Source organism: Megalobrama amblycephala, linkage group LG7 (genome assembly GCF_018812025.1).
Source record: "Megalobrama amblycephala isolate DHTTF-2021 linkage group LG7, ASM1881202v1, whole genome shotgun sequence".
Taxonomy (NCBI): domain Eukaryota; kingdom Metazoa; phylum Chordata; class Actinopteri; order Cypriniformes; family Xenocyprididae; genus Megalobrama; species Megalobrama amblycephala.
In genome coordinates this window covers 11,650,856-11,673,484 of record NC_063050.1, presented here as the reverse complement: position 1 = coordinate 11,673,484, position 22,629 = coordinate 11,650,856, and the positions used below count along the sequence as shown (strand labels likewise).

Below are 22,629 nucleotides of genomic sequence, written 5' to 3'. Positions count from 1 at the left end.
TGGTCAAAGGTGGGGTTTGGAGATCTGTCTAACTTTGACTTTGTGATTACTTGGTGTTCCTTAAAGACATGGAGTTGGACAGTGCAATGCCTCAGCTTTACAAACTGTTCTCATTAGTGGCAACAATTGGAGCTACATCTGTAGGTGTAGAAAGGAGCTTCTCCTGTTTAAAGCGACTCAAGTCCTACACCCGAAACACAATGGGCCAAGGCCGTTTAAGCAGCCTAGCTCTGCTGGCCATTGAGAGGACACTGGTCAAGTCACTTGAAAAGACTCCTAGTTGGTACGACAGGGTCACAGACCATTTTCTTGAAAAGGAACGTAGGGCAGAATTTACTTTTAAATAAATAGACAATTTTATGATGTAGGCCGAAAATGAGCTTCCCCTCTCTGACAGACCAGTAGCCGCCACTGGTGTGGACGTGGTTCATTCGTAATTGAATGAGAGACAAGACGCGTTAATGACCATTTCAGCATGTTAGATTTTATGATTTCTCGTTTCCACAAAATAAATATGGCAGGTTACTGTGAAAATAAGAGTTTAAAATAAGAAACAATCACAATTACGAGAAATTAAGTCACAGTTTTGAGTAATACAGCGGCAATAATGAGACACAATTACTCACAATTGTGAGTAAAAAATGAGTGATTATAAAGTCAGTTACCTTAGTTTTTTATCTTGAGGTGGAAAGATGGCAAATTAAATTGAAAACGTCCTTAGGAATATTACTAACCATTAAATAATATTTTACTCGCGTTCAGAAAGCTGGACATCTTTACGGTTTCCTCAATTTTCATGCTGATCCTCCACTGAACACTAGAGGGAACCAGTTTGCACAAAAATTGGTACCACTAACTTGGATGTACTTTCTAAGCAATGACACTATTAGTCAAAGAAGCTGTCAGAATATAGTGTGTTTCTGTTTGAGAAAGTGTACGTCTGTGTAAATAGGACAAAGTTACCTGTTTGCTCAGCACATGTTGATCACCCTTTGTGTTAGTCTAAGAGAGAGAGAGAGAGAGAGAGAGAGAGAGAGAGAGAGATAGCAAACACACGAGGAATGATGAGAGCATAAAAAACAGCAGTGATACAATAGAGGAAGTAAGTTCCTGTGTTTCCTCTTCCATGTGTTTGTTTTCAATCATCACTAGGTGAAAGTGTAAGTTTATCGTACACAACACACATTCAACAATTTAACATAATAAAGTGCATGAAATGTTACATACACTAATAAGTGAGCATTTTGAAATAGTCTAATTAAGAGATTTCTGAAGTGATTCAACCTAAAGATGATACCCGATCTACCAGAAGGCAAAAAACTCTAGTTATTATTGAGAATATGCAATTATAAAGTGGATATTATAGCACCAGTAGACCGGCAAACGTCATGTAGGTCTCTCTCTCTCACACACACACACACACACACACACACACACACACAGACACAGATCAGGAAGTGCTGTCTTAAGTTGTGTGCTAGTCGGCGGAATTGGCTGTTTGATGTGAGGATGTGTGTGTGCAGAAGTGTGTGTGTCGAAGCATGTTAATAAAGGATCTAATGACTTTGGTCTGCTGACGCTTGAACACCCCCGAATGGGCCCCAACATACAAGTGCATCATGGGCTCCAGGATAAAGTAAGATTCTCTCCGTTTGTCTCTTGATTTCTCTGTTTGCTCATTTTGTGGTCTCCTGCTTACTTCCTCTTCCTCGCTCTGTCGTTCTCGGACGCGAGGCTTTTCTATCATGTCACGATTCAGCGAATGAACTCGAACACCAAAACAGCAACGTTTGGATAGTGCCGAGTTGAGGTCTGCAGATGGAGAGTTTGGACAGATTTCCAGTGAGATGCGAGGAGAGCAGATGTTCATGCAGAAGCATCACCTCTCTCCGTCCTTCATTTCAAGCTGTCTTGTGGAAATGCACAGCGGCTTCAAAAGTCACTAAAATCTGTCAATGTCATTGCATTAGACAAAATAATAAGTGTCTGTCTGCGCAATGAAATGCTACAGGATGCACGTCACTGTTCTTCATCACTGTTGAAGTCGCATTGTGTCGGAAATCTTGTAGGTGTTTTTGTACTTAGTGGATGCATTAAGTTCACACTGGTGTAGAAATTCACATTAACTATCTTCAACACTATCTATCATTCCTTAGGAAGGAATCATAGATAACATCCCTTATATCGCAAATAAAGACTCCGATCTTTCTCAAATTGTGCTCTGATCTGCCATTAAAAGTCATAGATCTCAATATGAAACATTTCTCTTCAAATTCTCTCAAGAGCAAATGACTGATATTTTGTCATTTATGCAGTTTTTCCTGCCACAAACATGCTGTTAGGATCGTTACATTTGCATAGATGCAATTAAGGCCGGCCGATATGTTCAGAAGTATTTTCTGTTGATGTGCTTCAACTAATTTAGCAGTCGACCACATCCTGCTCCACGCGTGAAGCCGCTGTATTAAGAAACAGAGAAGAACAGAAGATAATGATTCATTGCTGATCCTATTCAGAGTCGCCGGCCATTCTTATATATGTTTCACATCAGACGTGCCTAATGTTTTTCTGGTGTGATTTCAATGATTGTTTTGTAATGATGACTATTTTGCTCGTTGTTTTGTTGTTCTCAGAGAAAACCCTGATAAAACCTTCTACTGGTTCTTTCAAGCCTCATGTCCAATCGCCAGAGATAAAGGTGGGTACCACACACATACACACTGACTAACTGATGTAATAAACACACATGCACGCACAAGCCTGTCTTTTCTGAGAATGGCTTTTCCTGTCACATGACAGAACCAGAAAAACCACACAGCAGGGCTGATACACGCTCATCAGAAAGAGAAAAGGCAGGGGAACTAGTTATCATCTGCTATGAACAGGGTGGTGATGGGAAACACTGACAGTCTAAAGAGAGATGGGGTTGGACCTTTAAGAACCAGGCTGAATAATGTGGATAACTCTGACCTGACTTTAACCACATCCTCTAGTTGAGAAATGAACTGATGTGCCTGACCCGGGTGTGTGTTTTCTTTCTGTTTGAGTAGATCCTGGTGTGCTGTTTCAGTTCCCCGAAGACTTTAATGATGAGGTTAGTCCTCGGGATCATTGTGGTTCTTTCCTTCTGTTTTTTATTTATTTATTTGGTCACAATTTAGAGTCCAGTTCTCACTATTGACTATGACTTTTGCCTCAATAAACTCCTAATCACTGCTTATTAACAGTTTGTAAGGTAGATGTTAAGTTTATGTATTGCGTAGGGTGAAGGGATGTAGAATATCATGCAGAAAAAGGCATTATTAATATCTGCTTTATAAGTACTAATAAAAAGCCAACATCCTAATTTGCATGCTAACAAGCAACTAGTTACTAATGAGAATTGGACCGTAAACTAAACCCTCACTGGTAACACTTGCATCCTCTTCAGTTAAGCATTAGTAAATAGTTAATTCATCATTTATAAAGCATTAATAGACATTAGTAAGCCGTTTATAAATGCAGCTGTAAATGCTTTGTTCTTGATTTATAAGCATATCTATAATGTTTAATAATTGTATTTTCATACTTTATTAATGATCAATTTATAATTTCTAAATTATTATACAAGTATTATACAATCAAGTTATTTAGGAGTTGTCAGTGGTTCATAAGATCATTTAGGAAGTGTAAGTGAATGATTAATAAACTATTTAAATGTACATTTATGCATCTTATTATTTAGAGTAATAGTTACTCAGTGTGTTAATAAATGCTTTATTAACACATATTCCTACTGTAATTCATGATTAATTCAGGTAGTTATAAAACATTTAGTAGTTGTCAGTTAACTATTTTTGTGAACTCATCTAAAGTGAGGACTATTTATGCCTCGTAAAGCTTTTATAAAGGAGGTTTAAAGGCTCAGTTATCTTAAACACAATACAGTGATACAGAACATAGAACTATTTATTTCAAGATGCAAAAAATGAAACTGTACACTGTACACTTGATATAACATGAAAAATAAACCTCTGCAATATATAAAATAATTTGTTTTTGCTTATTTTGTTCTTTTTTGTTGCTTGTTTAGTTCCTTTTTATTTTCTATGATATTACACAGGTTTATTTTTCATCTTATATCAAGTGTACAGTTGTACAGTTTCATTTTTTGCATCTTGAAATCTGTATTAATGTATTGTGTTTAAGATAACTTTAAAATCTCCTTTATAAAAGATTTACGAGGCATAAATTGCCGTCACTTTAGATGAGATCACAAAAATAGTTAACTGACAACTACTAAATGTTTTATAACCTGAATTAATTATGAAATACAGTAGGACACACTGAGTAACTATTATTATATGACTAAATAATAGGATGTATAAATGTACATTTAAATAGTTTATTAATCATTTACTTACACTTTCTATCTTATCACTATATTATGAACCACTGACAACTCCTAAATTACTGGTTGTATAATACTTGTATAATAATTTAGAAATTATAAATTGATCATTAATAATAATAGTCTTAATATATTAATGTACAGTATATTAACAATAGTTTATTATATACTTAGTCATTGTTTTAGCCTTTCTAAACTCAACAGTGAAAAGTATTTTAACACATACGAAAAAAGTGAGGATAGATTTTAAACAAAAGAGGCCTTACCGGGTGAATTTGACCTTCAGCCTCCACATCTGGGTCAAAAAGTCTCATCAGATCCACCAACATCCACATTCTGGTATCAAACACCCACTTTTTATGATCCACTCCACTTCCTGTTGAACTCGGAAATATCTCACGTTACGCATGTAAAGTGGGTTGCGAATGCAAAGCAATATTTGCACAGGCACTGATTGATAATACATCTGCTGTTCTCACACAGGAGTCCCTGCAGTCCTTGCCTCGCTTCTGCTTCCCTTATGACATAGAGAGGTGATAATCATTCATTATAATATTAAATATGGTAATGCACACTCCAGTCTTTTTACCTTTAATGACTGATTAACCGATCGGTCGGTCGGTCGATTGACAGGGCGAAGGACACTGTTGCCGTGCAGCACTTCACATTCGTCTTGACCGATCTGGAGGGATGTCAGCGCTTCGGTTTCTGCAGACTCACGTCCAGCTCTCAGACCTGCTTGTGCATACTCAGGTCTCAAATGCGCAAAATGCACATAAAAACACCTCAGTTTCATCCTCAATGTACATGATTGATGACCCCTTTTAATTATTAAGAAGTCTACTTCTCATGGCTGTTGGCTAACCACACTCACTTAGGTCAATTTTCATGTAATAAACTCTACATTAATGTTAGAGTTATGATCTGCTTTTAAGTTCTTAGTTTTAACTCAATGTAAGTACATAAAAAACAGAACTAGCAGTCATTTGACCTGACTAAAGTGTGATTTCTTTCACTCTCAGTTATTTGCCATGGTTTGAAGTCTTCTATAAACTTCTGAATAATTTAGCGGACTACGCAACGAAAGGGCAGGTAAGGCTTTAACCCTCTCCTGATGATCCATGTTTAAAAAGCTATTTATACACTTACATTAGCAGAACAATTAAGATCTAGTTAAAGTAGATCTTGATAAAGTCTCTTCTGCTCAACAAGGCTGCATTTATTTGATCAGAACTACAGTAAAAACAGTAATATTGTGAAATATTATTACAATTTTAAATATCTATTGTAATATATTGTAAATTGTCATTTATTCTGAATTTTAAGCATCATTTCTCCAGTCTTCAGTGTCACATGATCCTTCAGTAAAAATATGCTGATCAATGTTGAAAAAAGTTTTTTTTTTTTTTTTTTGTGTGGAAAATTCAGCTTTGCCTCCACAGAATTAAATTACATTTCAAAACGAGATTTTTAAATAGTAATGATATTTCACAATATTATTGTTTTTTTTTTACTGTATTTTTCGTTAAATAAAAAAATTCCAAACTTTTGACCGTTAATGTATCTAATGCCATTTTATTTATTTGAACACCCTGGCAGACGAATGAGATGAAAGAGCTGCTCTCTGTTCTCTACAAGCACCCCGTCCCTCCGGCGAACGGCTCCATCACGCTGCAGATGGTAAGTTCCGATTGGCTGGTGGAAGTTCCGTTTATGACATAAAGTGTGACATCACAATCAGGGTCGTTTGTTCTTCACTGAGGGAGGAAAGCTAATGATCCGAACTGAGATGCCTGGCATCTTTGGACACGCCCCTAAAGGGGAGGAGTCAACAGGGGTGAGTCCCTGACCCGCTTTAGAACAAGCCGACCGGACTAAACCTTCACTCCAGCATCTAATAAATCCTAATACAAGCCGTAATATGAGATTGACCTAATCCAGCATGTGAAGCTAACCACAAAAAAAAATAATGACCTTAATCAATGCTTAACTAAAACACTAACTAACTTGATTCTTCTCAAAAAAATAATCACAAAATCTTTGTTCATCTAGCCTAAAACCCTTTAGGCAGACTAACTCGAAGGCCTAACTTCATTTATGTGGTAGCTGTGATCCAACGATGCAATTTAGTTTGGCACTTTTGTGAAATAATGTTTCTCTTCATCAGATCCCGTACTTTATCGCGCCAGATCCCAAGGCCTTGCCCTCTATTCCAGAGAGTGTGAGTTTTTCCCGTCGTTTCTAATCTATGATTTCAATAATGTGTGGATTTGATCTGCCTGGTCATTTCTCGGGTCTTATGTGTTTCAGAGGAACCTGACAGAGCTGGTGGTGGCCGTGGACGTGGGGAACCTGCTGCAGCTCTACGCCAGCATGTTGTTCGAGAGGCGGATCCTCATTTACTGCAGCAAACTCAGCACGGTGAGTTCAGTGCGCAGCAGCTTTTGTGTCTTGATTCGCTTCGGCGACTAAAACTTAAACGAAAACAGTCGAGCGTGGCGCTAGCAACACCAAGGTCATGAGTTCAGTTCAGTTCCCAGGGAATGCATGTACTGAACTGCATACCTTGACTGCAATGTAATTCGCTTTGGATAATATCATCTACCAAAATGCATGAATGTTAATGTGAAACTTAAAAGGAATAGTTCACTCAAAACATCTTTCGCCAGCATGCTGTTTCAATCCATATCCCCAGCTAACAGGGAACATTCACAGAACTTTTGCTAACGTTCTGGCAAGGTTTTATTAAAGTTATAAACAAATGTTCTTCCAGTAATGTTAAAGGATTAGTTCACTTTCAAATAAAATTTTCCTGATAATTTACTCACCCTCAAGTCATCCAAGATGTTCATGTCCTTCTTTCTTTAGTCGAAAAGAAATTAAGGTTTTTGATGAAAACGTTCCAGGATTATTCTCCTTATAGTGGACTTCAATGGCCTCCAAATGGTTGAAGGTCAAAATTACAGTTTTAGTGGAGCTTCAAAGAGCTTTAAACGATACCAGACGAGGAATAAGAGTCTTATCTAGAGAAACGATCGTCATTTTCGGAAAACTTATGACAAAAAAACTGAATTGGCGCTGCATTCGTTCCGTAAGTTAAATAGGGAAGGTGTAGGACATACGAAAGTGCGGTTTTGGTGGAACCACTTGGAAGGCGATCATTTGTCATTATAAAGCATATACATTTAAATTTTTTTAGAAAATGACTGATTGTTTCTCTAGATAAGACCCTTATTCCTCGTCTGGTATCGTTTAAAGCCCTTTGAAGCAGCACTGAAACTGTAATTTTGACCTTCAACCGTTTGGGGCCAATTGAAGTCCACTATAAGGAGAATAATCCTGGAATGTTTTCATCAAAAGCCTTAATTTCCTTTAAACCAAAGAAAGAAGTACATGGGCATCTTGGATGACATGGGGGTGAGTAAATTATCAGGAAAATTTATTTGAAAGTGAACTAATCCTTTAATAGAACATTCATTCAAAATTATCAAGGGCTGTGTTCACAAAAATATTAAGGCTAAAAGTAGCTCCTAACTCTTAAAAAATAATGTCAGTCCTAAATTTAGGACTCCTACATTTTTGCTCTAAAACTATTTCACAAAGCATTTTAGTGTTAAAACTAACTCCTTAATTTGTGTAACATTAGGATTAGTCAAGAGGCCTTCTAAGTCACTAAGACCAAATCACAAACAATCATAAAATGGCAATCTGCCAGCAATCCGCCCAAAGACACTGTACACCATTGAGACGATAGAAGATAGAGTGTTGAGTGCTGAACCTTTTCATCATAAATACAATAAATATATTGATTTATAGATTTTAATCTGTGATGACGTAACATAAAGATTCATTTATATATGAGCAAAATGTGTAGCATGATGGAGAATAAAACATTACGGTCAAGTTGAAAATAAGCGCCGATAACCTTCTGGGCAGCTCACATCACCTGAGTTCGTGTTCCGGCTCGTGGACCTTTCCCAATCCCATCTTCCTCTTTCGCTTTTCCACTTGGCTTTCTGTCTATCATAATAAAAAGGCAAAATGCCAAAAATAAACCTTTGAAAATAAAGAAAAAAGAAAATAATGTCAGATTACATGTGTCAGTTGTTTTCACAAGTTTACACTTACAAATGATCCAATAGAGTATAATAAGTATATTTCCAAGCTCCGAACTCAGAATTTAGCCCAAAATAGTACTCCCCCATATCCTGAGAATATGAACCAGCCAAGAGTGAGGCGTCGGTGTGGGTGAGGGATGCTGAAAACTGTTGAGGTGACTAGGTGTGTCGGCTGTATATGTATGCCTCCTCTCGAGCTGATTACATTCGAACGTACTCCTCCTGAAATTTGTTTACAAAACATCATTTGTCGCTTGAATTTTGCAATCTCTTGAGATGCAGACATGCAAGAGGCTGACAATTAGCTGAACATATTACTTGTTTAATTAGTGACACTTAGCCTACATTTTAAAATCTTTGTTTGAATATGGCAACATGATAACTCGTTCTACAAAATTTCTATTCATAAATCACTGACTCCCCCATCAGCCAATCGTTGTGGGTACAGAGACAGAGTGCAACGCGTCATAATCTGAAAACCACGCCCACTGGGGGGGAAAACAATCCAACCATCTTAAATGAGCATTTAAGGAGCCAAAAGTGGATACAGGCGATTGAGACAGAGCGCGACATGTTATATTACACTGAGAACTACGCCCACTGGAGGGGAATGTAATCAGCGACAGGAAATATAATATATAAAACTGACATTAGGATATTTGACTTAACAGTGACTGAATGTTTACTGCACACGTGGGCTTACTGAGGCGAGTGTCAGGATCCCAAAATTTACATATTCTTCCTGCTGATGCTTCACTTCTTATTGCCTGTATCCACTTTTGTCTCCTTAAAGGCTGGCTTTTACAGTTCGATAGCTTATAAAAACTTTTCTTTATGTTTTTTTTTTTTTTTTTAAGCTTGTTTGTACAACTTGTCACATATCAGTGTTTAAACCTTGTTCTGTTCAGCCTCACACAATACAAAGTCAATGGAGACGGTTGGATTGTTTTCCCCCCTGGTGTGGGCGTGGCCTAAATGTGCTCTGTGTCTCCCTTATGTAGCAGTATGTAGCCCCGCCCTTTTTCAGCATTGCGCTCATTGTCTTTTGACTCCCGGTTTGAATTTCCACAGCAATCTTACGTATTTATGAATAAATTATTATAAGAATTACATATAATATAAACTAAAATCGTCCCGGTATACTGACATTTGTTAAGACATCTGCTTTAAACATTACAATGCTCATGATAACTTTTGTTAACTCTACAATAAGTAAATCCTCTTCACCAGCTAATTTTTCTTTGACAGCAATGCTATAGAAATATACAGGGCTACTGCAAAAAACGGAAGTTCAAAGGCAAAATTCTAAAGATGGCTGCACGCACGTTTCTCTGTCGCATAAGGTCTATAGTTAGTAAGCGTGATGACATCATCCATAGCAACAAGGTCAATATGCTATAATGAAAAGTCATCTTCCACAAATTATGTCAGATTGCTTGATTATCATTTGGAAATCACATATGAACCGTGCAAGTGCACTTTGGTGCAGCTTTCTACATCAACCCAACAAAAGTGTTCAGTGGTCAAATGGACTTGGTTCCTCATCAGAAACCCCAGTGCGAAAACGCCTTAACACCTAACCAGGCATGACACAAAAAACCTACATGCAAAAAAATCTCTTTTTTTTTTTTTTTTATATTAATATTCCAAAAACGAATTAAACATCTTCAGATTGTCTGAGAATTTGTCATTTCTTTCAGCGAAGACAGAAAAGTCCCTTGATACTAGAAAATTTATTGTGTTGCATCTAGTCAGGGCTTCATTAAACATGCACCAAACAGCAGCTAACAGTGTTTTGTGTGTGTTCAGCTCACGGCCTGCGTACACGCGTGTAACGGGATGCTCTTCCCCATGTACTGGCAGCACATCTTCATTCCAGTGCTGCCACCTCATCTGCTGGACTACTGCTGGTATGAGACACACACACGTACATGTGGTTTAAGGGGACTCTCCATGGGCGTAAAAGTCTTTCTCAACTGTGGGTCTCAGGATGATTGACTAATATTTTGCCTCTGCAAAGAATAACTAATATCAATTGTAATATTTATTTATATTAAAATAATGCTTTAAAAACATGAACTCAAAAAGATAACTTTTATTTTAATTTAATTTAATTATTTTTTAATAAATTATTTTTGTAGAGAACAATTGGGAGCTTTTAAATAAGGTCTATTAAAGGAACACTCCACTTTTTTTGAAAATAGGCTCATTTTCCAACTCCCCTAGAGTTAAACAGTTGAGTTTTACCGTTTTCGAATCCATTCAGCCGATCTCCGGGTCTGGCCACTTTTAGCATAGCTTAGCATAGTTCATTGAATCTGATTAGACCGTTAGCATCTCGCTCAAAAAATGACCAAAGAGTTTTGATATTTTTCCAGGCGCAATGATATTATGCAGCATCTCTCACAAATGTCTCCCTGTGCAAGCAGGGGGTCACAGGCGCTGCGTAATATCATTGCGCCTGCTGCACCCATGGTACGGCAGCAAAGTTCCTTGATTATTATGCCAGAATGAGAGTATAGTTCCTAGCCATATCGTCCTAGAAAACCTCAACTTTTCATTTTCCGTCGGTCTTAGTACACGATGTAACTACAGAAGAGTCAAGTTTTAAACTCTTTGGTCATTTTTGAGCAAGATGCTAACGGTCTAATCAAATTCAATGAACTATGCTAAGCTATGCTAAAAGTGGCCAGACCCGGAGATCGGCTGAATGGATTCGCTCAAAAATGGCCAAAGAGATATTTTTCCTATTTAAAACTTGACCCTTCTGTAGTTACACCATGTACTAAGACCCACAGAAAATGAAAAGTTGTGGTTTTCTAGGCCAATATGGCTATACTCTCATTCCAAGAAACTTTGCTGCCGTACCGTGGGTGCAGCAGGCGCAATGATATTACGCACCGCCTGTGACCCCCTGCTTGCACAGGGAGCGTGCCTTGCAACCATGGAGACATTTGTGAGAGACGCTGCCTAATATCATTGCGCCTGGAAAAATATTGAAACTCTTTGGTCATTTTTGAGCGAGATGCTAACGGTCTAATCAGATTCAATGAACTATGCTAAGCTATGCTAAAAGTGGTACCACCAGACCCGGAGATCGGCTGAATGGATTCGAAAACGGTAAAACTCAACTGTTTAACTCTAGAGGAGTTGGAAAATGAGCCTATTTTCAGAAAAAGTGGAGTGTTCCTTTAACATTTACAGATACAACATATAGTTTTAATAATGTATTAGAAATGTTAAATATTAACTAAGATTAATTCATGATTTATAAGTATTTTTCACAGTTAGCTCACATCAACTAATGCTTTTAACAAATGGAACTTTATTGTAAAGTGTTACGGAAAATTGATAAAAATACATATAAAAACATAATGCAGACAGAAGTTATAAATGAAAATAAAAACAAGTAAAGAAAAGAAAAATAATAATAATTTAATAATAATAATAAAGAGCAATCTCAAGGAGTGCCAAACGCTAGGAAAAAAAACATTAAATACATATTAAAAAAATTAAAAATAGGCCTACAGTATATTAATACACACACATACATATATATATATATATATATATATATATATATATATATATATATATATATATATATAAGCCTTTAGGTCAGTGATTGAAAACACATCTTCTGTCAACGCCGATTAATTCTACCTCACCTTCATTTTTTTTAGCGCGCCAATGCCGTACCTCATTGGAGTCCACTCCAGCCTGGCGGAGGTACGACGATTATCTCTCATTTTAGTGTTTTCTCTCAGTTTGTGTCGCATAAACATTCACATTACGGTTCCTTCTGTGTTTCGGTGCGACAGAGAGTCAAGAGTCGAGCTCTGGAGGACGTGGTCATACTAAACGTTGACACCAACACATTGGAGTCGCCCTACGAGGACCTGAAAAAGATCCCGGCCGACGTGGTGAGACTCGATAACTCCTCGCAGGTCTCTGACACACAACGGTTGAAGGTTTACGGCAAACACTGTTTCTGCAGGTGGCGGGACTGAAGGTCAGGCTGAAAAGACAGGCGGCATCGGCCGGGTCAGGGGTCGCTCACGCTTTCCTCCGAGCGCAGGCTCTGCTGTTTGGAGGATACAGAGATGCCTTGCAGTCGCCTGCTGTGAGTGATGAGAGTTTAGATAAACATTAGCCTCAGGTTTATAAATGCTCACTTCAATGTTCCTCTCTCTTACTTTGAAGGAAGGGCCGGTTATGTTCTGTAACGAGTTGTTTCTGAGTCATAAGTCTCAAAGCATGCGGGAGTTTTTGGAAAGCGCGGTTCACCTGCAGTGTTTCAAAGAGGTAACTGCAAACACATGCATCCACAATGTCAGTAACTATCTTTAGGCAAGATACTACAGGCAAAACTGGTATTTTTTCCATGCACTGGTCGAATTTGAGGGCTATTTTGCTTCTTTTAGACTAGTATAAAGAAAACATCCAACATACACATGTAAGTGTTGATTTTATTTGACTTTATTTATTTACATACAGTACAGTCCAAAAGTTTGGAACCACTAAGATTTTTAATGTTTTTAAAAGAAGTTTCGTCTGCTCACCAAGGCTACATTTATTTAATTAAAAATACAGTAAAAAACAGTAATATTGTGAAATATTATTACAATTTAAAATAACTGCGTACTATTTAAATATATTTGACAAAGTAATTTATTCCTGTGATGCAAAGCTGAATTTTCAGCATTGTTACTCCAGTCTTCAGTGTCACATGATCCTTCAGAAATCATTCTAATATGCTGATTTGCTGCTCAATAAACATTTATGATTATTTTCAATGTTGAAAACAGTTGTGTACTTTTTTTTCAGGATTCCTTGATGAATAGAAAGTTCAAAAGAACAGCATTTATCTGAAATACAAAGCTTCTGTAGCATTATACACTACCGTTCAAAAGTTTGGGGTCAGTAAGAATTTTTATTTTTATTTTTTTGAAAAGAAATGAAAGAAAAGAATACTTTTATTCAGCAAGGATGCATTAAATCAATCAAAAGTGGCAGTAAAGACATTTATAATCTTACAAAAGATTAGATTTCAGATAAACACTGTTCTTTTGAACTTTCTATTCATCAAATAATCCTGAAAAAAAATATTGTACACAAATATTTTGTACAATTGTACACATTAAATGTTTCTTGAGCAGCAGATCAGCATATTAGAATGATTTCTGAAGGATCATGTGACACTGAAGACTGGAGTAACGATGCTGAAAATTCAGCTTTGCATCACAGGAATAAATTACTTTGTGAAATATATTCAAATAGAAAACAGTTATTTTAAATTGTAATAATATTTCACAATATTACTGTTTTTTACTGTATTTTTAATTAAATAAATGTAGCCTTGGTGAGCAGACGAAACTTCTTTTAAAAACATTAAAAATCTTAGTGGTTCCAAACTTTTGGACTGTACTGTATATAGATTTAAATTACAATACATAACATTTTCATGCTTAAACCTACATAGATTTGTAACAAATTTGCATAATGCCTGCCAATGGTCTTCACCTGTGAACGTCTACTTTGACCCTCAAACACTGTAGTTGTAACTGACTAGACTAGAAGAATTTGGTTTGTGTCGTTCATCGAGAAGATGCTGTTTTTGGCCCTGACAAGTGAAAAACATGCGCTGCAAGTGGTCGACCTATCACAACAGACTGGGCCATCTGACCAGTCAGAGCAGAGCAGACCAGAGTAGAGGAGTCCCTCAAAAAGAATGGGTTTAGAGAGAATCCTTGATCAAACTGTTTCAGACAGTGTGAGAAAAGAGCTGATGCAACAATGTAAAAAGTTTTTTTTTTTTTTTTGATGATGATGGATGCATGCAAACCTACTGTAGGGGACCTCAAAAACAAAATTAGGAACCTTTAAAATAGAATAATAGGGGCATTTAAAAAAACAAGATATCTGTGGTTAATCAACTGTTAACATTTTATCAATTAGTCTATTTTATGTAATATTATCTATTAGTTAAAATGTCGTAAAAGTAATTCACCGAAAATTCATGCCGAAAATCCACTTTCTTCCATGGAGCACAAATGGAGATGTTTTGAAGAATGTTCAAGCTGCTCTCTTGCATTGAGCTGCAAAAAGAGCACCATAAAACTTTCAAACATAGCCAAATGTTATATTTACAGTTTTCAGAAGTCATACTTGATTCTATGTATGCAACAACCAATTGCATTCGGTGTCATTCTACTCTTGAATATGACATTTGAGCTTACCAATGGTTGAAACAGATATTTAAACAGACTTAAATGTGTAACCGTGACATGACTGCATATTATCTACCATTATAATCTCATTTTGTCCTCAGTTTATTGACGGCCGGCTGGAAATGCTGAACCAGGGCAAAGAGCCAGATGATGCGTTTGAGGAAGAGGTGCTGCAGTGCGGAGCTTCATCAGGTGCGTATTTACATTCATCAGAGAATCAGATTAGTTTATTTTGGTGCTCGTTTTAACATCTCTTCTGCTCTCGATTCCTCTCAGGTGGCTCTAAACTGTGTCGGCAATGGGTGGGAAATTTAAAGGTGCGTTTTACTCAGACAGAAACTATAAAGAGGATGTAGACTACCATAGTACTCTTACTATATTTACACTATGGAAATTTTCAGTTTGCACAGAATACCTACATTTTATATATATATATATATATATCTTTACAGAAAGGGGGAGGAGCCCTGATCGTGACATGGAAGTCTACAGCTAACAAAGCAGTGAGTATATACTTTATGTACACTACTGTTAAAAAATTTGGGGTTGGTAAGATTTTTCATGTTTTCAAAAGAAGTCTCTTATTCTCAAGGCTTCATTTATGTAATGAAAAATACAGTAAACAGTAATGTTCTTCTGAAATACAGTAGTCAACATTTGAAGTGGATCACAAAAGTTCATCAAAGTTGTCCTAAGAAGAAGGTTTTAGGACAACTTTGATGAAAAGTTTTGATCCACTTCAAATGTTGACTACTGTATTATTATTCCAGTCTTCAGTGTCACGTGATCCTTCAGAAATTGTATGATTATTATCAATATTGAAAACAGTTGTGCTGCTTCACATTTTTGTGGAAACTGCGATACAGTTTTGTTTTTCAGGATTCTTGGACGAATAGAAAGTTCAAAAGAACAGAATTCATTTGAAATAGAAACTTTAGTAACATTATAAATGTCTTTACTGTCACTTTTGATCAATTTAATTCATCCTTGCTGAATAAAATTCTTTCAAAAAAAAATTTTACTAACCAAAATCTGTTAATATCTCACTCAGACCAAATATCACAGCAAATTTGGGCTGAAAAACCTCCTGTCATCAAAGGTGAGTTTATATTCTATAAATTATATGTGGTTCCACTTTGTGTACAAAATAAGTGAATTAATTCACATCTCTGTGAATTTACATTGAACCTTTGGATTTTCCCTCTCAGGATCAGACAGAATCTCACATGCTACAGCGGGGCGGGTCTGTATGTGGGACGCACACGTATCGCCTCATCCAATCAGATTGCCTTCAGAACCGTCTACCAATCACACAGCACTTTGGCAGGGTGAGTGACACCTGAAGGCACCCAAATACATAAATACATTAATATTATATACAATTAATTGCATATTTTTAATATTTTATAGAATCAAAGGCAGCAACTTGGGAAAATGTCCATTTCACCTGAGTGTGATAAATGTATCAGTTTGGCTCCATCTTGTGTTCAACCACAGTATAGCACATGCACTTTACTTTCTAAATATGCTTTGTTTATTTTCTATTCTTTCTATCCTGCATTGTTTTTCAGTCTCGACCACGGCGGCCGGCACGCAAACACCCCAGCCATCCGGACACGGAGCAACAGACACAGGATGACAACAACACCTATGAGGACAGGTGAGAGGAGAGGGAACAGATGCATGGAAGCTTTGCCATTTAATGTGTCTCTTTAAAACGCATCTCCCTTTGCAGTGTAACAGAAAGCCCTGAGCAGTGTTCTGGCACCAGCGACATACAGGAAGACGAAGATCTTTCTCTCTTGGCTGACCCGGAGGAGATGGACCTGCTCGGGGAGATCTTCGACACCCTGAGCGCTCAGAGCTCCAGAGAGCCGGGCTTACTGTACGGGACACGCAGCCTCGACCTCTTCAGCTCCGACAGCACCGACTTCATCTCACATGTAAGGCCTGGATTCGTTCACTCTTGTCTCACCCATCTAAACTGTGCTGGACGGGGCATTTGTCAATGACACAACCTGCAACAAACATGCCGCATTAGTCTTTGTTGTTTATGAGCACATTTTTTGTCTCATAACCAAACCATCAGAAGGTATTTAACCCAAGATGTTATGCATTATGTGTTCTAACAGTGGAATATTTTTTTTCCCCATGTGATTTTTTAGACAAAATAGCTCTAATAACAACATCTGTAAAGGAATTAGATAATTATTAAGTGATATCATAAGTGTTAAAACATAAGTGTTGTCATTTTCCATTGTGTTTTTTCTTTAAAAATTATCCATTTCTGCTTCATTTAATATTTCTTTAATTGATGCATTTTTATACTTTGATCTCCAAAAAAATAATTTTGAGTGAACCACTGTCATATGCTCCTCAGTGTTACTCCTAAAAGAAAAAAACTCTTCTAACTGATCTAAAAAGAATACAAATCATAAATGTGTCAAAATTGCATTTATACCCCCCAAAATAAATAAATAAAAATAAATAAATATAAATATATATAAATATTATTTAAATAAATATAAATAATATGTAACTTAATATAAAATTATTTTAAAATAAATAAAATAAATACATACATACATACATACATACTGGTAAACACTTTCAAATAAATTAATAAATGTAATAATTATAATAACTATAATATAATCCCAATGTGAAAATGTGTTTCCATTGTGGTACATTGTTCTGATTTTTATTTTATTTTTTTACTACTGTTTGTTAAATACAGGGTTATCTAACTAAAAAAAAAAAAAAAAAAACATAAAAAAAAATACACATTTTTGTTACTTAAACATTAATGAAATATTACAAAATATTTTTAAAATGTAAACTTTGAAATTTTGCAGCTATTGCCAAGGCACCATTTCTCATTTAGTTTAATTTGAGGTATTAAAACAACTAAAACTGAAAATTAATAAAAGCTCTATGGACATTTAAAAAAAAAAAAAATTTCTAAAACTTTAACATTAAAATAAATGGAAAACTATAGTATTCCAATGGTACTAAAATAACACTGGAACAGTTAACCTGATTTCACAAAGTACAACATTCCAATCAACCAATCATCATTTCCCTCTGATTTTAGGGATAAGTTATGGGTAGGGTTAGGTTTAGGTGTAGGAATATGGCTATGATTCAGTTTTCAGTCAGAAATGTTGGTCCAGGATCAACAAAATAGGTTGACCCAGGAACGTATTTAACTAAAAAATCAGGACATGCAACAGTTAACATCAACATTTAATTATTGTACTGAAGATGCAGTAAAAAAAAAAAAAAAAAAAAAAAAAAAAAAGTTTAAATGTTTAATTCAGCAATTTGCACTTCAGCAAGATTTAATGTTGTGTTGGTCTTACCCGACTGCTGTTTCTGTAAAACTTGAAATAGTCAAATATGGCCGTCTGGAAAAGTAGAAGCACATGCACTTGTCCACACACTCTCACCATTTAATTTCTCTTTCAGAAGGGTTTCGCCAACCCGAGTCAGGAGAGTCTGAGTCAATCTTTTGGAAACAGCGGAAGTCTTATGAGCTGGGAGGAGGAGCTAGAGGAGGGGCCTGGTGGTGAGAGGGAGGAGTCTGATGCCCTGATTGACAGGCCAGAAAATGAGCTTAATGAATTAGAGAAAGACTTGAATGAGTTAGGGGAAAGTCTGTGTTCGGATCTACAAAGTTTAGAAGATGCTTCTCTGGTTCCCGAAGTAGTTTCTCAAGAGGTGCAAGAGGATCAATGGTCGAAAAAAGATGGACAAATGAATGGAACAATGGAGGAAAGCTTGGATACAGAGACGATAGTTGAAGAGAGGACAGAGACGCAACCTGACAAAGAAGAAGAACATCAGAAAGAGCACAAGACCACCATTGACTTGGGGTCAAATGGACCTGCAAATGGAGGAATCGCCTCCGCTGTCACCCTCAATGTAGAGATAGAGGAGCCAAAGGAGAAAAGTGCTGAACCTCTGTCTCCGAAAGTCTCATCTACCGTAGCTCTGTTCAAGTCCAGGTCCTTTACTGACTCGTCTGGTTCCCAAGGAAAGGAAAACCCCGTGAAAAGTCCCATCAGAACCTTCAAAATCAATGTGGGGTCAAAAACAGGTGTGCAGATTGAAGAACAAAGTACGAAATCGCCCGTTACATCAACTCCAGAAGAGCAAGACCAGGCTCCTATTAAGGTCTCCGAGCTGAAGAAGAGATTCGAACATTAGAGAATCATAAATCAAGCATATTGGAGCAAAATTATACTTAAAATGACTTTTTCTCAGATTGTCGAGATTTCAAGTCAACATGAAACGACACTTTTCGATTTTTGTAAAGCAACTGAGTCAAACAAGATAAAACTGATTTTATCCACTGGGTTTGGATTGGATTGTGAAAAGTTGGCATTCTATACTAGACTTTGGGGTTGTGGAAGGACACTCACCTCATGATATGCCGCATGTACCTGTTGGTTGAAACTTGAGCGTCGAAATCAGTCAATACATTTTTCGTTCACAATAAGACCAGAAACATGCATTAAACTGGATCCATTTTGATTTTTAAATGTCAACTTTAAAAAAGTAAACTGTCATCAAAGCCAATTCTGACAAATAAAGCAAGTCCAACCCCTTTTACCTAAATATCTTTAATCATTTATAAAAGGCTTATCAAAGAGAACAAAACAGCAGCAGCTGACATAAAGCAAACATTGACATAAAAAACCGCCCACAAAACTCTCAGATGACATCAGAAATTCAGGACAAAGTTTTTAACCCAAAGATGCATTTTACTGAATAAACCACAGTTACATATTCACTTCATCACATTGTTATGATCAGCATCATCCTAATATTGATACGTTACAGAAGTTACAAAAAGGCAAACATAACACAAAACGATATTTGGCAAAGTGCAATATACATATTTTTCTCTCTACATTTGAAAGAGCTGCAACATAATATTCCTTTCTGGACATTTAAAGCATTTAATACAGTAATGCTGAACTATTTTAGAGGTAAAGCTGCCATGTGTCTCCTTCATATGGACTCACAGGTGAGCAAACCTTAAGTACAAATAAAGTAAACAAAAACGACAAACTGGCTTGGCTGTCCATGTAAATCATCTTTCTTCTTTTGATAAATGCACTTGCCCGTGTTGTCAGACACCAAAAAGTGTTAGCAAAACCTCTTAAAGGCATACTTGAATTCATTTATCACCTATAACAGTGTATTAGAGTGTGAAAGCATTCTTGCATCTCAGTCAAAAACGCTGAATAAATACCCACCACCACTTTGAATGTTCCTTGTTTGTTAGGACTGCACAAATGTGCGTGTGGCATGGCGACTGGACTCCGTATTAACAGCAATGGTACATTATAATGAGAGTTCAGTTTAGGTTTATCAGGTTAACCTTAACAGAGTTGTGGTTAAATCTCTGCATCTTTTCTGAGGGCTGCGTTCAGATCAGTCTCTCCTCTTTGGGCAGTGGGAGAGCGAGACCGGGTTTCTCGGCTCCTTGGTTCTTGGTTTGTTTCCGCTCTTCCGCACTGGGCTGGTACGATCCCTCCATCTGCCTCCTTTTACGAAGCACGCACGAGAACAGAACCACAGCCAGAGCCAGCAGGAACAACGCCGGCATGAACAGGCCCGACACGCTCGCTGAACTCATGATGCTCCACACTGAGAAACAAACACAGACTGAGACATATGTACTTTTGTTTTCCAAGGGTGTGTCTGTTTAAGAAGACACAAGATGTGAGCATCCGTGTGCGTGTGAGAGTTAATAGCGACTACACCGTGGTCATTTTGGAAGGGGATTTTAACCTAGTGGAAGAGAAAGAGAGAGGGGAGAGGTGAATTCCTACAATACACAAACACATTCACAGATGAGAAGATAATGTAAAAAAGGGTCCACTGTTCGGCTGTGGACTGATGGGGTTAATTATTAGTCTGGGAGAACAACACTGACCTACAATTACAAGGACATACTCAAAAACCCTCATATCATTCCAAAGCCATATGGATGAACATGATCAGATTTGTGGGACAAGTGTACAGTTTATGTCAAGTTTAGGCACTTCGGTAAAGCTGGTTTTATATTCGCACATTGGGACTTCTGATAAATTCAGACTTTCCAATAAATGTGCAATAAATTAATGTTTGCGAATTTTAAGCAGCGACATGATATTGATAACCAACGATTGTCAACTTACAACATTTTTCACAGTCGATCAAAATAGGCAAGTATTGTTTTAATGGCATATTTACTTGTGAATGTCCACTGAATGTCCAATGTAGTGTGATTAACAAGGCTATTGAATACAGATGTCCGAATGTGCGAATATAAAACCAACTTTACCCAAGTAGTTTAGGCTTGCAACCAGGGTTAGGTGCTTCTACATCAATGTTATTCACCTATCTTTCCCCTCTGATTTTAGGGATAAGTTATGGGTAGGATTAGGTTTAGGGGTAGGAAGAGGGTTAAGACTAAATTTTCAGACAGGAATGTTGTTCCAGGATCAACAAAATATGTTGATCCAGGAACATGTCTGACTTGGCAAAATCAGGGTGACCATGACTTTTAGTAAATGACTCAAACATTTGTCTGTTCCTCAAACAAAACTGTCTATGACTTCAGAAGTATGGACTGCTGTTATAGTGTTTTACTTGGGTAAAGTTGGTTTTATATTCGCACATTCGGACTTACTAAATTCAGACTTTTCAATAAATGTGCAATAAATTAATGTTTGCGAATTTTAAGCAGCGACATGATATTGACAACCAACGATTGTCAACTTACAACATTTTTCACAGTCGATCAAAATAGACAAGTATTGTTTTAATGGCATATTTACTTGTGAATGTCCACTGAATGTCCAATGTAGTGTGATTAACAAGACTATTGAATACGGATGTCCGAATGTGCGAATATAAAACCAACTTTACCCAAGTTGGTGTTTTTGCATCCTTATGAAGCTTCAGAGCCCTTTCATTTTCACCAGTAGGCTAATGGAAGAAAGAAATCCAGGTTTGGAAATGACATGAGGATCAGTAAAATTACAGAATTTGCAGTACCATAAAATATAGGCTATCGTAAAAGTACCATAAAATATAGGCTATCATAACACTTTTTGGTCACTACCATGATTGTACTGTTTAATATTTGTGCAGTCAAATATTTAAGTGCTAGCATATAAATTGCTTTCTTCCCTCATATTTTTTTAATGCCATCAAAACTATGGGGAAAAAACAAGTGTATGAATTAAGTAAATAACATTTCAGAGCTCAACCGACTTTATGAAGTGATCCTGGCAGATTTATACTCGGGTAACTTTTATATAGCCAATAAAACGTATGTTACTAATTATCTTTACAAATGATTCAACTAATTAAAAAGAGATTTCAGGTGTAAGGTTTACTATTTTCTGGAGATACTGTATTATTAAGCAGACAGGAGTGAGGATAAATGAGCTTTATCTCCTCGTGATGAGACGGTCAGTCAGTCAGTCACGGAATGTAGGCGACGCAGCCGGTTTGACGAGCTGTTCTCAAACACCCTTAGAGTAATAACCATCCGATTGAAAGAGAAACTAAACTCACCTGAGAAAATGGTGTGACATCCGCGGAGGAATTGTTGTTGTTATTATTATTAATCCAAAACGATCACGACCTCAGCGTCCAAGCGAAGAGCCCGACGCAGCCTTGTTTAATCCGCGCGTTCATGACGGGGATTCTCTCACCTGCGTCCGGAAGCGCGTGAACTCGCTGTACCTGTTCCACTCACGAAACTCACTATCTCAACGCCCCCTTTTTTTTCTTTTCAAAAGCGCGCGCTCACACAAACTCATCCACTGCCAAAATGAATGTCACTGTGAGTTCCTCTACCGGGCAGACTGTGATATTAATAGAAAAC

At 36.9% G+C, this 22,629-nt stretch overlaps 2 protein-coding genes and 1 long non-coding RNA gene across 5 annotated transcripts in view; 2 read left to right on the top strand and 1 right to left on the bottom strand.

Moving 5' to 3' along the window:
- Nucleotides 1-22,629, top strand: part of LOC125271359 (complement C3-like) — a 731,185-nt gene that overhangs the window by 680,285 nt on the left and 28,271 nt on the right. The window lies entirely within an intron of this gene.
- dennd1c (DENN domain containing 1C) lies at nt 1,435-19,358 on the top strand. Of its 3 annotated transcripts, none has more exons than XM_048195415.1 (23): nt 1,435-1,636; nt 2,634-2,698; nt 3,051-3,094; nt 4,874-4,923; nt 5,024-5,143; nt 5,413-5,482; nt 5,990-6,070; nt 6,153-6,227; nt 6,558-6,611; nt 6,701-6,811; nt 10,318-10,418; nt 12,192-12,237; nt 12,330-12,431; nt 12,506-12,631; nt 12,712-12,813; nt 14,840-14,930; nt 15,015-15,055; nt 15,191-15,241; nt 15,790-15,837; nt 15,947-16,066; nt 16,310-16,398; nt 16,474-16,681; nt 18,210-19,358. In XM_048195415.1, exons 1-23 carry the CDS (start codon nt 1,620-1,622, stop codon nt 18,945-18,947), a joined length of 2,550 nt encoding a protein of 849 aa, XP_048051372.1. In that variant the 5' UTR covers nt 1,435-1,619; the 3' UTR covers nt 18,948-19,358. The 3 variants fall into 3 exon arrangements, with proteins under 3 accessions (XP_048051372.1, XP_048051371.1, XP_048051373.1); XM_048195414.1 differs by having other exon boundaries at nt 1,437-1,636; nt 18,207-19,358; XM_048195416.1 differs by lacking the exon at nt 6,153-6,227 and having other exon boundaries at nt 1,437-1,636; nt 18,207-19,358.
- LOC125271390 lies at nt 19,348-22,579 on the bottom strand. The gene is made up of 2 exons (XR_007185582.1): nt 22,317-22,579; nt 19,348-20,540 (listed from the first exon to the last, which is right to left on the bottom strand). It is a non-coding gene; the product is annotated as an uncharacterized LOC125271390 (long non-coding RNA).